General features: G+C 39.0%; 1 protein-coding gene and 1 long non-coding RNA gene across 2 annotated transcripts; both read right to left on the bottom strand.

Annotated features, from left to right (window-relative positions):
• Window positions 1-296: 296 nt before the first annotated feature.
• Window positions 297-5,814, bottom strand: LOC147655758 (uncharacterized). Its single transcript, XR_015274347.1, has 3 exons — window positions 5,075-5,814; window positions 3,692-4,181; window positions 297-2,894 (listed from the first exon to the last, which is right to left on the bottom strand). It is a non-coding gene; the product is annotated as an uncharacterized LOC147655758 (long non-coding RNA).
• A 3,758-nt stretch (window positions 5,815-9,572) lies between these two features.
• Window positions 9,573-14,406, bottom strand: LRRC14B (leucine rich repeat containing 14B). Its single transcript, XM_023919581.2, has 2 exons — window positions 13,021-14,406; window positions 9,573-11,505 (listed from the first exon to the last, which is right to left on the bottom strand). Exons 1-2 carry the CDS (start codon window positions 13,923-13,925, stop codon window positions 10,860-10,862), a joined length of 1,551 nt encoding a protein of 516 aa, XP_023775349.2. The 5' UTR covers window positions 13,926-14,406; the 3' UTR covers window positions 9,573-10,859.
• Window positions 14,407-14,778: the final 372 nt, after the last annotated feature.

Below are 14,778 nucleotides of genomic sequence, written 5' to 3'. Positions count from 1 at the left end.
TTTCACTTATTAATGAGAAATCTGGAGATAATTTGTTGGCAGCGTGCCTGAAGAGCTGATCACTGATTGCCACTGCCGTTTAGAAAGGAGAAGGGAGGAAAGAAAGGTGGTGTTTTAGAGACACCATTGCTTGTGTTTTCTATCTCTTTCATAAATCTGTCCAGGGTTTGCAAATGTGTCCATTCACAAAGGTTGTCTCACTGTTTGACTATTTCATGTCTTGGGATTCCCTTCAAATGATCTCAGTAAAGGAGAGCAATTATTTCCCCCACAAAGGAATGAAACTACTGTTTGCATTTACGAGTGCATCAATTAAAGGTTTATTTGAGTTTATTGCACTTGCAGAAAGGAGAGCATCTGCTTAGGTTCTGCTGACCTCAAATGACAGGGAGTATCTCAGTGTGACAAGTGACTGTAGCTCTCATGTGAAAAAAAATTATATTTCTCAAACATCTGGGGAAGGAGAAAAATAATAACAGGACACAGGTGGGAAGAGTGGGTTGATGATTTATCCTGGTAGCACTCACTATCTTTGCCCTATATCAAACAGCTGTGTAGGCTGCAGGGACAGGTGTGCTCAATCTCTGATTCACAGAGAACCAACTTGAATTTTAAGCAAATTCCTATTATTAAGAAAAGTAAAGTGTATATGTTTATGCATTAGTTAACATGAAATAATATCAATTCTCAAATGAAAGTATAAATGATAGAAGAAAGGAAATATTATCTTTTCAAATGTTTACTTTTTATGAAAGGCTTTGTACATCAAAAACTTCACTTTACAGAATAGATAGCCCTTCATAAAATCTTTCCATGTAAGGGGAGTGAACAAATAATATAGATAAGCAAAAGTGCTTTAAATAATCTAGATTAACTGACATAGGCAGCTATTTATAGGTAGACGCAGATATAAAATATTCCAAAGGTGAGCTATCTTTGTCATTGTCTCCAGAGATTTCTAAATCAGAGGAAGGATGTAAGTGGATGACAGGACAGCAGGTACTGTACCACTGGCCCACATCACACTTGCCATTTCCAACTACCGTATCAGCTACTGAGTTGCAACCCAGTGATTTCAGGTGGAATTTACTGCTTGATCTTAACAGGCATAGTACAATGCTGCACTAGAGGAAGTGAGACCTACCAGAAAATATGAAATCTCCCCCAGCCCAAAACTCAGACCAAGATTTCAAGTTCACAGTAAAGCCAGTGTTGAACACATCAAAGGTAGGGTTTTTTGCACTGCTGTTGCAAGAGTGTCATTTACCTTAATCATATACTAAGGGTTCAATTAAATGTGAATTTCAAAACCAACTCCAAACAGAAAAACCCAGAAAAAAAACAATTTTAATATTACATAATTAAAGTTCCCCAAAAGTGCTTAATGTTGGGGGAAAAAATAATCCTAAATATTTAACAAAAAAACTGTTTACACTGTAAATTAGGCAACTACTTTTAAAAGATAGTACTACCTCCAAGTATTAGTATTTCAAATGTGCTCTGTCTTCTATATGTATGTCCCAACTCTTCCTCTATCAGAACCATCACTGTTAACTTTTTGTCCACTCTTCATAATGCTGCTATTCTAATTCTGAATAAAGAATTATGACTGATTCATTTATTTATGAATAAAGCCTATGACTGAGTTTGTGATGAAAGCTGGGTTCATAGTTTGAGACAGAAAGTTCATTTCTTAAATGAATAAATTTCCTTTAACAGATTCCTTGTCATATTTCTTCCTTTCTGGAATAAATAAATAAAAGGATCTGTCCTGGATTCAGCCGGGATAGAGTTAATTTTCTTCTTAGGTGAAGCAGTGCTGTGCTTTGGATTGAATGTGAGATTGATGCTGATAACACACCAATGGCTCAGTCATTGCTCAGCAGTGCTTACCCTGAGCCAGGGGCTTTTCAGCTTCCTGTGCTCTGCCAGTGAGGAGCTGCACAAGGGAGGGAGCATGGCCAGGACAGCTGACCCAAACTGGCCAGAGGGATATTCCAGACCACAGAACATCAAGTGCAGTTTTTAAACTGGGGGAAGTTGGCTGGGAGGGGCCAATTGCTGCTGGGAGGGGGGTTGGGACTCAGTCAGTAGGTGGTGAGCAATGGTGTTGTGCATCACTCGTTTCAATTAGGTTTTATTGCTCCTTGTCTCTCTTTTCCATTACAATTGTCAGTAGAAGCAGTAGTATATTTTATTTTGTTTCAATTATTAAATTGCTCTCATCTCAACCCATGAGCTTTGTCTCTTTGCAATTCTCTTTCCACTGGGGTGAGGGTAACGAGGCAGCAGCTGCATGGCTCGTACTTGCTGGCTGGGGTTAAACCACAAGAGGTATTTTTGGTGCCCAATTTAGCGCCCGGAGGACTGAGATAACAGATCTGATCAGAGCTTGCTAAAACAAATTACTTTAAGGAACCGTTGAACTGGTTTAATTGTTGCTGGTCACCATGTAGTTTCATTTGTTCCCTGCATGTGTGCCCACAGGCGCAATACAGAACACTGTTCTTCATGCACATGTTCTCTGTGCTGGTGCTGATTGTCAGTGGGGTCTGGGCTGAAGTTACAACTCTGCTGTTCATTGCAGGAGTGGCTTATGGCGCGATAGAATCGCTGGTCACGAACCCCATCCTGTCTGTGTGCTTGGCACTGCATCACCCCTGAACCTCGGGAGCCATCTGGTGGGAAATGCTCACAATCACACCTTTTAGCTGCTGCTCGTAGCGTCTAGAGGACCTTAATTTCCTCAGCATCTCTTCGATTTGTCCTTTTTGCTGAGTACAAATATGACAGTTTGCGAGATGAGCCCAGAAAGTCCAAGTGGGAGATTGTTCTTCAGGTAAACACTCCCAAGGATTACATCCACATGTGTAAGAGATGGGCAGGGGTGTTTTCTGCAATAATAACACATAGATTTACTTTCCTCAAATATTTTTTTCCTGTAACCTAAAAAATGTTAATTGATTGATAGTAGAGCTTCCATTAAACTCCAAAGATGCTGATCTTCCTTAAGAAACTATGGAATAGTGTGCTGTTCAAACAGTAAGTGAGGAGACTTAAGCAGGAAAGCATTATCTAGACATCATATTAATGAATTTCCTTAATCAAAGAAATCCTTTGAAGAGAATTTTCTTCACCAGATAAGAGAAAGTAATTATCGGCGGGGAGAGGATGTGGGTCAGAGCAGAAAGGATGCCATGCTCTGCCAGGGAGAGACACCCCGTGGTAACAGCCTGAAATGCCATTCCTGCAGTCGCCTGCAAAGAAACGGCAGAATGAATCATATACAGTGATTAAACAATTACTTATAAAGCCATCTCTTTCAATAACACAGGTAACAACAGGACAGATCTGATGTAAAAGTGGCAATTTCGGTTTCCAAAATCCCACTTACAAATTTAAGCTCATCTTTAAGCTCACAAATCAAAGTGTTGATCTTTTTCGTGCCTTCCTCTCCCCTTGCCTGAGGTGTGACTGTCCATGCAGATAGAGTTCTCATTCTGTCACATCCTCTATTAACTCAATTCACCATAAACACTTTTGCCATCGGTGCCAGGCACCCCCACCATCTCATCACATTAAGAAAATCCTATTGCCTACAGTTGTTTCTTTCAAATTTCTTGTCTTCACTTAAAAGATCCTTCAAAGCCCTCCACGACTCTGCCTTTTGCTGGCAATTTTGTACACTTACATTTGTACATTCCCAAAACAAAGGATGTGGAAGAAAATCAAGGCTTTCCTGACTGTAAGAGCCAAAAGAACTCAGAAGTCACTGCAGTTTTGGTCAGGTGTGGTATCATGACGTACCCAAGCTGCCTGTTGAGGTCTCCTCAGCTCCTCTTCTCTGCTCTCCCACCCAGGGGAGGCCATGCAGCATGTTAACTGGCCCCTCTCTGCAATTAAGAAAGAAGCTGGGCCCCAGCCAAATTGTTCAAAAGAAGTTCTGACCTCAGCAGAGCAGGGGTGTTGTTCCATGCTTCCTCTTCAGGTGTTCAGAGATGCCCCAGGAACAGGAGGATCAAGCAGGACTGATGCAAGGTAGGGGGTTTTTCTAATACAGTCAAAGTACAGTGAGGAAAGTGGGGTATTTTATTCTTCAGAGGGTTTCCTGATTCCCATGTGTGTTGGAGATAAACACTGGTTGAGGAGCTTTTCATTCCTTGTGCATGGTGCCTGTAGCTCTGGGAAGGCAAAAAGAGATTACACTGGTTTACATTTTCTTCCAAATCTACCAGGCCAGCTAAATATGCAGCCACTCCCTTGCCTGGTTTTATCAAAATGGGCTTAGCATAAATAGGTTAATCTAATGGAGATAGGAGAAGGGGAGGTTAACCTGGACTGTGTTCACAGAAACAGGCTCAAGAACAAGAACATGTGCTTTTCTATTGGGAGCTCCACTGGACTGAATCTCAGGCTCAGCTGAAACCAATTTGATGGCAACTGAAATACACAGAGAAAAAAAATTAACATATATTTATTATTTAATTATTGTATTTATTTACTTTATTTACTATTATTTGTTTTAATAAAATATATTATCTATAATAAAATGTATTTTTTATTATAATGTATTATTTCTTTTATTTATTATTTTATTTATTTTATATTATTTAATTATTTAAGTCTCTAAGTATTGAAAAGTTAACTGAAAAGTAACTGAAATGTATGTATTTAAATTTTTCCATTAAATGAGTATTTCTGAACATAAATAGCATAAAGGTAAGCTGTAGTGTAATAAAATCAGATCAAAGTATGTGGTTCAGCAGCCTCTGCTGTATTATGTTCTACATGGTAGTGCTTTCAGGTAAGACCATTAACACCACTGACTTAAAATCATCTGACCCATTTAAGTTACTGGCTTGGAATAAATGTCCACCATCTTCCTGAGCTTCAATGCTAAAACCTCATGCATTATTCCACCCACATTTCTCATCTGTACAGGCAACAGTTACACAATGAATATATAAACTTTCAGCTCTCCCCCCTACTGTAAAATATTAAAAATAAATAAATAAATAAAAATAAAAAGGGAGTAAATAAATTTAGCCCAGAAATAATGTAAGGAAATACTTACAAGTTAATTTTTGTTTCCCCCGTGCTGAGGAGCCAGATTTTGAACATGTTCTCTTCTGATATCCAGGAATCAGGCATTATGAACCTAGTCTTGAGTTACCATAGAGCACAACATCACAATAGAGGAAGTGGCCAAGCCTCACTGCATATTTCTTTAAAAACTGAGTAGAATCACTGGACTTAAATATTTAAAGAACTTCATGCAGGAGTCATGCTGTGGTGAGGCCACATCAATGTGCTTCAATGCACATGCTGCGCTGGTGAACGACTGCCCCGAGATACACCACACCAAAATATCAAACTTCTGCAGAAACCAGCTCCAAAAGCACTTTGAAAGACACAAAGTGGAAACAGGACTTTATGTTGGTTTATGAAAGAGAATAAGAACTCAATGAGTGAGGATCAATGCTGACCACACACAAAAGAAGTGTGTGGTGCCAAGGGGTGTTTTTCAAAGTAGGTCATGTATCAATGACAAGCACACTTTTTGCCTTCCAAAATGTGCTCTGCCACTGTGTATCTTGGCCAGTGATGCATGAAAAGCACTCAAGTGCTTGCTCTGCACTTGTATTGGACACAGGGAGCTGGGAAGCAGCAGCAGTGAACAGTGCAGAAAGTCGGGAGCCCTTCCAAGCACAGGCTCTTTTGCACAAGGAGGAACCTCTGGGGAAATGGAGCCAAGGGAATAGCTTGTTTCCATTCCAAGCTTGCAATGGGAAACAGAGCCAAAATATCAAACCACTGCAGAAAACAAAAAGAAACAAACAAAAAAATAGAAATACAGCTTTTATTAAGCATTAACAAAGCTTATAGTTCTGCTGTATTAGAAGCAGGTTAGCTGGTGTTCAGAATAAAAAGTGAAATAACGAGAAGCATAGCCAAGGTTGTCTTTCAGTCTGTAAAAACTTCTACAGCAAACAAATAAAACTCTAACAAGTAAAACCAATGTTGTACTTTGGATCTCAGGCTAAGAGAAACCTTCAGTGAAGAAAAGCATGGAAAAGGCAGCAGCTCAGTGCATGGTTTTCCACAGTTCACAACAGTGGCAATAGTTGCAAAAAAGCCCTTCTGAATGAAAGATTGAGAAGGAAGAAAAAAAAATTACCACTACCTTCATTATGAATTCCCAGAAGAGATATGTGCCTTTAGATGTTTAAATATTCTCAGTTCTGGAATTTAAAATATTTCAAAGTTGGATACAAGGTGGAGATTTGCTCACCTTCCACAAAGAGAAATAATTTATCTTTTTTCTGAACAGACAAGTGGTGTTCCCCTTAAAATCCTGTGATCCTACGTTGCATAAAATCTGCTTATTCTACTTGAGATTTAAACTATCTTTAGGATTATTTTGTAAAAATTCCTTGGGTAAAATTAAGCAATATCAGTGCAGCTGTACCTTAAAGAGTTTTATACAGTTTAATACAGTTAAAGATAGCTAACTATCTTTAACCTTAGTACCTGGAAGAATGATAGAGAAGGCCATGCTGGGTACTATTGAAAGACTTTTAAAAACTAATGCTATCATCAGTCACATCCAACGTGTTTTCTTCAAAAGTAAAGACTGCATAAGACTGTTAAAAAAAACCCTTCCAAATAATGCTCACAATTGCTGTTTTTAGGATTAACCAGAGGCAGCTTTGAATCTCTGGCCACACATTCGTTGAAACAGGTATTAAACTTTTGTCATAAATTTATCCTACACACAATAATTTCACACTGGGTACTTTTACTTGAAGGCAGTATGGAGAGAAGCATCAGGTACAATGTTCCTTCCCTTATTTCTTTTTAAGGTAGTTCATACAGTCCTGCTCTGTCGTTGACTGATGCATATTTTAAGGAGAGAAAGAGGAGCTTTGTAAGCAAAAGTTCATACATGTTCAGGAGAATTGACCTGTACTCCATAACCTTTGAGTTTTGGAATATTAATTTAAAAGGTGTAGGACTATATTGGGAAGCTTGTTTCAGTTTTATGTATGACACCTTTCTTGCAAGAGTAGTGTTTATTTGCCTTTTTCTATTGATAGGCTTTTATGTTGTTGAGAGAGCTGTCTCCAAGTCCATTGCTGCTGTGCTGCTTCTTCCACAGTAAAAATCTTACTATCATCTTTTTTTCCTGTTGCTTTTTTCAACTGCTCTGTGTGTGGCTGAAATGTAATATGAGACTTAAATTATGAAGAGATCAGATGTAGCAAAGGTAATTTATAAAGACTTCTTACCTGTTCTTCATCTTCATGAAGTTTGTCAAAGGAGAAAATTTATTTCCTATGTACTAGGTATTTCACTGAATGCAGTGCAGTTACTGAATAGAGGAGTTTAGCAATTTTAACAGCAGAAAGTTCTTCTGGCAATTCTAACCCTGCAAGAGAGAAAGATTTGAAAGCAACTGGAACAAAATATGTCCCAGTAAATGAAATTAAAATATGGTAATGAATAAAAAATACAATAAATAATTGTATAAATAAAACACATAAATGTGAATAAAACAGGGTACTGAATAAAGCACGGTGAATAAAATAAAAATTTAACAGTCTTTTTCTTTATATTGGAACTTAAAATTCAGCCTTTAGCTTCTCTGTGATATGCATTATTGCATTTTGTGTTTAGAACATTTGCTTGAATATGGTGAGAATGGTTTTGGTTTTTTCCTGGTTTTGTTTTTCAGGGTTTTTTCTTCATGCATCTCTTCTGTGTCTTTCAAAAATAAACCTCAAGGCACTTAGAGTATTCTTCTTCAGACACTTAAAGGAACATCACAAGCAGATGTGGTAGGTGGGACTACAACTCCATTCACAACACATCAGACATCTTCACTCTATCGACAGCTGTGTGGTTTCACTGTTGTGGTAACTCCTGTCCTGTCTCTGTCAGGGCAGCCTTACCTTAGAAGACTTAGAAGAGCATAGAAGACTGTCTCCACCTCAAGGTAGTATGTATTACAGTTTTAGACAGCTTTCTGGATAGACAGTGCAACTGGACTTGGATCCACTCAGGTCTGAACCCAGTGAAGCTGACAGTAGTCCCATAAGAAAGAAAAGGGAACACCAGACAGGACTGAATCAGTATCTGTACTTGCAAAGTATGAGGTAGCTTTATATGGCTAGGTCATCATAGCATTAATCCTCCCTCTCCAATAGCTTCATTCCAAGTACCACACACATGGAAAAAGGAAAAAAGACCAGGTCCAAACTATAATCACACTGCTGGGGCAGAAGACATGCAGGAAACCTCCTGAGAGGGCAGAAATCCTTGGTGCAGTAATTCAGGCAAACACCAAAATGCTAAAGCTTGACCTGTATTTAAAACCAATGATATCAACCATAATCAAGAAAGAAACTAAAGAGAAGAAGGTGGGATATCTGAGAGTTCAAGCTCTAAAATAGTAATAGTGGCGATCCTCACTTTGCACCAAAACAAAAGCTATGTACTTCTGCTAGCCCAGGAGCCAGCATATAGACATGAGACTGAAAATGGAAGAAAGGCAGGAGTTTGTGGGGTTCAGAAAAAGGAGGAAATAAAGCAAAGGAGTGAACTATGGCAAGAAGAAAACAGAAGTAGAGCTACATAGACACCAGACTTTATAAGTCATCTAATTATTCTGAAATAAGAGCTGTCTATTTTGTGTTGCCTTTCAAAGAAAGCAAGGACCAACTCTTGTAGCTTGGAGCAGCATGTTCCAAAATGGCCAGCCTTCACCTCCAGGTACAACCTGTTAGATTGGAGTGGGGAAGAATCACTACACTTTTGCACCAATAGTAGTGTCCTCTCCCGGCAAAAGTGCCACTACTCATCCCAGAGAGGTAGACTTTTGGCATAGCAAAATTCAAGTAACTGGCGTCTGACAGAGAAATCATGGGTCAAGTCTGGGATGGAAAGAATGGCAAGGTCAGAGGGAAGAAAAGGTAGAGGCAAGGATGAAGGATGATGTGGAATTCTGTCCAAATATAAGCAAGGTCATATGGAACCCAATTCTGTCCTTTACTATTCACAGCTCCTTAGCTTAGCAACTTAGATTACCTTTTTATTTTTTAAGTGCTCTGTAAACATAAACAGGTCATGACCATTCACTTTCAATTTTACCATCATATGTTTAATCAATAAAACATGTTAGAATGCAAGCTGACATGAAAAAAATCATTTAAATGCATGCTGTGGAACCTGTAAGCTCTGCTTAGTACACTTTCCATCAATTTTTGGGGTTTTGGGGGATTTTTTTAAATAAATTAGGTTAAGAGTTTCTTGCATATTCCTACTGTAGATAAACAGAAAGCTTGACAAATCAGCACTGCCTAAATGCAGAAAGTTTTTTCCTTATCCTCAGATGATGAGGTCCAGTATTATTTCAAATAAACAGTCCTTAATGATAATCCTCAATATTACAATGACACTTTCAGCTACTGTTACAGACATTCACTTTCAGTCCTGTTTGATCAAGTTTTCATGAACCGTTAAAGTATATTTAATGGCAGAATATTGTGCATTAACCTGAGGGTTTTTTGGGGTTTTTTGTTGTTTTTTTTTTTTTTTTTAATTACCTAGCACTTGTTTACCTCTCAGGGCCCAATTACAGTACTCTCCCCAGATGTGTGTCTTGTGGCCTTTACTGTCCTGACATCCAGGCACCTTTACCTATGCCCCAATGTGTGTGAAGTCTGGGGTACTGTTTACTCTGTCACTCTAATACCTTCCTTGTATTAAAGCTTGACAAATAAATGTGATTTTTCCTGATAGTGGTTGAGAAGCTAAAGTAGTCTGTAGAGAACACACAGTCCTGATAGAAGGCCAGCAGTGTTTTACACAGGTGAACATCAAGTTATTCAGCAACCAGCCTTGTCTCTTTTCTACATTTTATAAATTGGCATCGGATTAATTTTTTTCATGTCTTTTCAACACTAGTCTTTTTTTCAGTATTACCACAGTCCTAGACTTTCTTTAAAACAGCTGAAAGCAGCAGGGTGTACCCTGCCAGCCATGAAACTAATTCCAGGAAGGGAGTATCCTGAGGCACTGTCTAGCTGACATGAGAGGCATGGCTGGGCAGCACTGCCCTGGTCCGCCTTTCTAAAATATACATTGCAAGAACATCAGCAGAGACCCCACAGACTGCTTAATATTGCTGGGTAGGTGGGATGAGATCCCCTGCTGCCAGCCAACCATTTGGTTTGCTGCCTCCTCTGTATGGAATTTTACTCCTCACCAAGGGCAATGTATAAGACAAATTCTTTCTATTGTGCTTGCCTCTGCAGAAGAAAGAGGCACAGGGATATGAAGGCCGTTACACATCCTCCATTATTAGGAACATACTGCATAAAACACAGACTCGTGAATTCAGGTCATGAGCAGAAAAAAAAAAAAATATGTTTAGGCAGCTACACATGAGGACATGTGCACAATCTTTTGAACATCCTGCTGGACTTGGGAAAGGACTTCCCTGTTTGTTCTGCAGGGCTACCAGACCAGCTGACAAATCTAAGGGAACCTGCATAAGAAATCAGCCAAGCTTGAACACCTATTTGATTTACTGATAAAAAGTAACTTTGTATAAAATAATGCGCTATTGAGTGTCCTCTCCTCTTTTGCGAGCAAGTAGCGCTTGTGTAAGGTGTATGCAATAGATACAGCATGAGTTACAGTACCTCAGGTGATTAGAGGCTATTCAAACAATAGTAAACTCAGACGAAAAATTAAAGAAAATTCACAACTGATGACTGAAGGTGCAGTTCTAGAAAAGACTATTTTAAGTTCTGATTTGGCAGATCATCTTATCACCACTTAAGAATTCTACAGATTTAACTCATTTTGTTAAATGAAGTAGTGAACTTCTCTAAAGTCTCTTTGAAGGACTTGATCAAGTAAGCTCCCAGTTCATTGTTTGTCTCCTGAACAGCTGCATCATAACTCCCAAAGAGCGGCGTTGAAGCCTTCACATCCTCTCTATTTGCTTGGAGTAAAATGAAGTTAAGCTCCTCTGCTACCCTTTCATATTTTTGGTGATCAAATCTGCAAAGACTGGCATCATCAATGGGGTAGGTGATGCCAACAGGGTAGCAATCCCTTGGAACTGGGAACTCCACATTTTTCAGCATCGGCAGTTCACAGAGAAATGTGAAAAGGTGTTTAAGTGCTTGGGATGACAGTGGATTTCCAATAAACTTAAACTCCTCTAGTTTCTGACATGGGCTTAAACCTAAAATCAACATGTTGACATGAATGTCTTGGATATTACAGTCCTCCAGGGTAAGACTCCTGAGCACTGAAGAGCAATGGCTGAGGAGCTTAAAGAATGTTGATGGGTAAAGTTCAGGTATATCGTGACCGCTCAGGTCCAGGGCTTCCAAGTGACTGGCATGGGAGCTATTGGCTAAAAAGGCCATATCAGCATGGTTCAAGGAGCAGTTAGAAACATCCAGCATCTTCAGTGGAGTTTTTAGTGGGCTGCAGAATTAAAGAGAAAAAAAGTTTTATGGTACAAAATGTTGAAAACTACATTTACAAGATTGCATGCATCTAGCCACATTATGAATGCAGCCATCTACCACATTATTTTTTCAAACCTCTCTTGAAAACAGAAGCATGTGCCAAAAATAGCAAGTATATTTTCCTCCTGAAATTACTTCCATTAATTATCTCTTTCTTTGCATGACTCCACTGTGCTATTTTAATGGGGATTAATTTATTAACATTCTGTGTATCTATTTTTTTAACCAGTTATGTGTTGTCAAGTGTCTGACTTGCTGAACTAACAGCAGATCACTACTACCATAAGAGCATTGGTCACTCTTTCTTGTAGAAAGCTTCTATTATTCTAGAGATTTAGATAATTTCCATTGAGGAAGGATTAATTGCAATATGAAAGCCAATCAGTATTCTAACAGGATATCTGCTTTTGTTTCTAACTGATTTTTTTTCTGCTATATTTTTAAGTGCCCAAGAGGTTTACATATTGTAGTGTTCTGGAGTTGCAAAGAGACCTTCTTATGAAGAAGGTTGGGAAAGATGTAACTGAGATTATATTCAGATATTCACATTAAATATAAAATAGTTCTCACAAATTAAAATCAAGAGATTGCTTTCATACTTAATCTTAGTGAGATTTCTGCCACAAGGTTCAGCTGGATCCAGCTTAGAAACTTGCAGTTCACTTCAATTGCATCAATCAATATATGTAGTATGCTACTAACAAATTTTAAATAACATGGCTTCTTGTATGGAAAGAATTTTAGACCAAGGTGATTTGTCTGGATGAAAATTTTATCTGCCTTTTTTTTTTTTTTTTTAGATGATCTGAAAAGCTCACAATTAACTTATTTGCTGTTCCAATATGAATTGTGCTTACTAGTAATTTGCTAACTTTTTGCAAATTGCCAGTTTTCCACAGGAATTCATAATGAATATTCATGTATCAGCTTAATTTGCAGTACAGAAAAACATCAGATCTCTCTTGTCTTGACATCAAGAGACACAACAAACAGCTGAAATCAAAGTCTCAAATTAAAATCTCTTACTCCCCTGCCCTCCTTAAAATACAGTATCTGAGGTTAAGTATATTTATTGTCTTTGTTCTTTAGAAGACAGAAATTCACTAGATACTCTAAAAAATACTTGGAATACCACTCAGGACTTGCACCAAAGGCCAATGCAAGCTGATTAATACATTAGTTCAAATAAGAAAATGTCTGGGTATACCAGTCTCTTATGTGGGTAGCTAAAAGTATATTCTCACCAGATGGACTCTGGAAGACTAATCATAACAGTCCATTTTTCAAAGTGTTTTAGGTATACATTGGCTGCCAATTCTCCCCAGCAAATAATCTTTCCTAGCTTCCTGCTGCCCCTTCCCACACACACTGCAAGATTCTCACTTTCCTTACTCTCAGAGATTCCCAGCTTGCTGGTGGCACAAAGTGCTCATTTTTTACAGAGTATCTGTAAGCAGGATGACCACATTACCTGAGAAGGTTCTGTATTCTTCCCGTGAGGATAGAAAATGACATGCTCAGCTCAGTGAGCTGTGACATTTCACCCATCTTTTCTCCAATGTTCATAAGCATCTGTTCATCTGTAGCCGTGAACCTCCGCACGTTAAACGTTCGTGCTGGCAAGGTCAAGGACATCAACACAGGGAAGTGGATACTGTTGAAGAGCATTTCCAGGTGTTCCATTTCCAGGTGAACATTATGAACTATTTCCAGTTTGCGCAACAAGGAGGGATCAGTGAGCTTTATGATATAGAAGAATTTCTGCAAGGTCAGGTTGTCAGATCTGAATGCCACACAGCAGATTTTCAGCGGACAACTGCATTTCTTCAACAGAGCCTGCACGACCAGCTCATAGTTCCTCTCTGTAACAAACAAGTCAACTAGCACATTGATACTGATTTCAAAGGTACCTGGGTGGCACTGTGCTTGCTGCAGGTAAACCAGCAGTTCTGAACAAAGCTTAGAGAGCAGCTGTGTCCTGGCCCACCTGCCCATTGCCTTCTTGCACTTACAAAACTGAACTTCAACATCTTTTATACCCGTCAGGTCGACCACTTTCAACTTTTTCATGTAGGGAGAAGACTGATTCAGCACATAGTCTCTCAGCCCTGTCAGACAGCTTTCCAAACACACCGAGCATGTTCTATGGCTCAGATCTTCCTGGCAGTCCAGAGTAGCTCCCAAAAGTTTTCCCATGTTAAAATCAAAAAGTGGCCAGTTTTCTACCAAGTCGTGAATCACTTCCCCTTGCTCCAGTAAATAGCTGGCTTTAAAAAGAAGCGGAAAAAGATCATGGGCAACAGCACCGAGACTCTTCCTGGCAAACTCTGCATTTGACACGAATGCTTCGGCGCTAATGAATCGGAGAGACTTCATTGTTGTCCTGGAGTCCTTACTGTCATGGAGAGTGACTTCTATATTTAACTAAAGATCCTGGTTGCTTACGACCTTCTATTTTTGTCTGCAGCTGCTGTTTGCTGCTAGTGGAAGTCAGAGTGAACGGTCACATGCTGCTTTCTATTTTAGAGCTATACTGTGAGTCTGCAGTAATCACCTGTGAGATCTTTACTCAGAGAGCTTTTAAACCCCCATATTTATATCAAAGATAACTCAAGTAAATACAGACTGCTACCCAGAAGGAACAGTAAGGTCAGTGCATTGCACATACATGAGAATATTGTTATCTCTTTTTTATGCCATACAGAAAAAGCACTCAGAGTTCCACTTAAACACATGACATGATATGCATTCCGTTTTTTTTTTCCCATGAAAGATGCTATGCTGGGGATTCACATGCTGATTTCCCAGAGTTAGCATAGAGCTTCTCCTAAAAACTACAGCCAAAAGGAAAGACTGAGGCACTACATTCATTGAACTACAACAATGTCCCTCCGTTTTGCCCTTCCTGTCAACAAGGAATAGCTGACAGTTGCTGCAGTGGAAAAGGCATAAGACTCTAGAAAAGCTCAGAGCCTTGGTGAGCAGGACACTTGCTTGTGGTAGGAGACTGAAGGTTGATTACAAAACAAGCTGAACAAAATAGAGCTCTGTTAAATCTCTTATAACTTCCCAGGCCAGCTTTTTATTGTTCTTGCTTTGAGCAACAGATGGTCTTTTCTTTCCTGTTATTTGAGCAATTATGGTTCCATTGTGATACTGAATGGGAAAACATTCGAAATCTATCCAGGCTAGGAGAAAAACCTCTGTCACTCAGCTATCACAAGAGCAG

Source organism: Cyanistes caeruleus, chromosome 1 (assembly GCF_971803275.1).
Source record: "Cyanistes caeruleus chromosome 1, bCyaCae1.hap1.1, whole genome shotgun sequence".
Lineage (NCBI taxonomy): Eukaryota > Metazoa > Chordata > Aves > Passeriformes > Paridae > Cyanistes > Cyanistes caeruleus.
The sequence above is the reverse complement of the archived record's forward strand: the minus strand, read 5'-3'. Positions and strand labels throughout refer to the sequence as shown.

Bases quoted from the DNA above. Each gene is read 5' to 3' on its own strand.
- LRRC14B (XM_023919581.2), bottom strand. From the start codon at position 13,925: ATGAAGTCTCTCCGATTCATTAGCGCCGAAGCATTCGTGTCAAATGCA. The intron at 11,506-13,020 runs GTAATGTGGTCA...TTAATTCTGCAG, and splicing joins AGAATACAGAACCTTCTCAG to CCCACTAAAAACTCCACTGA.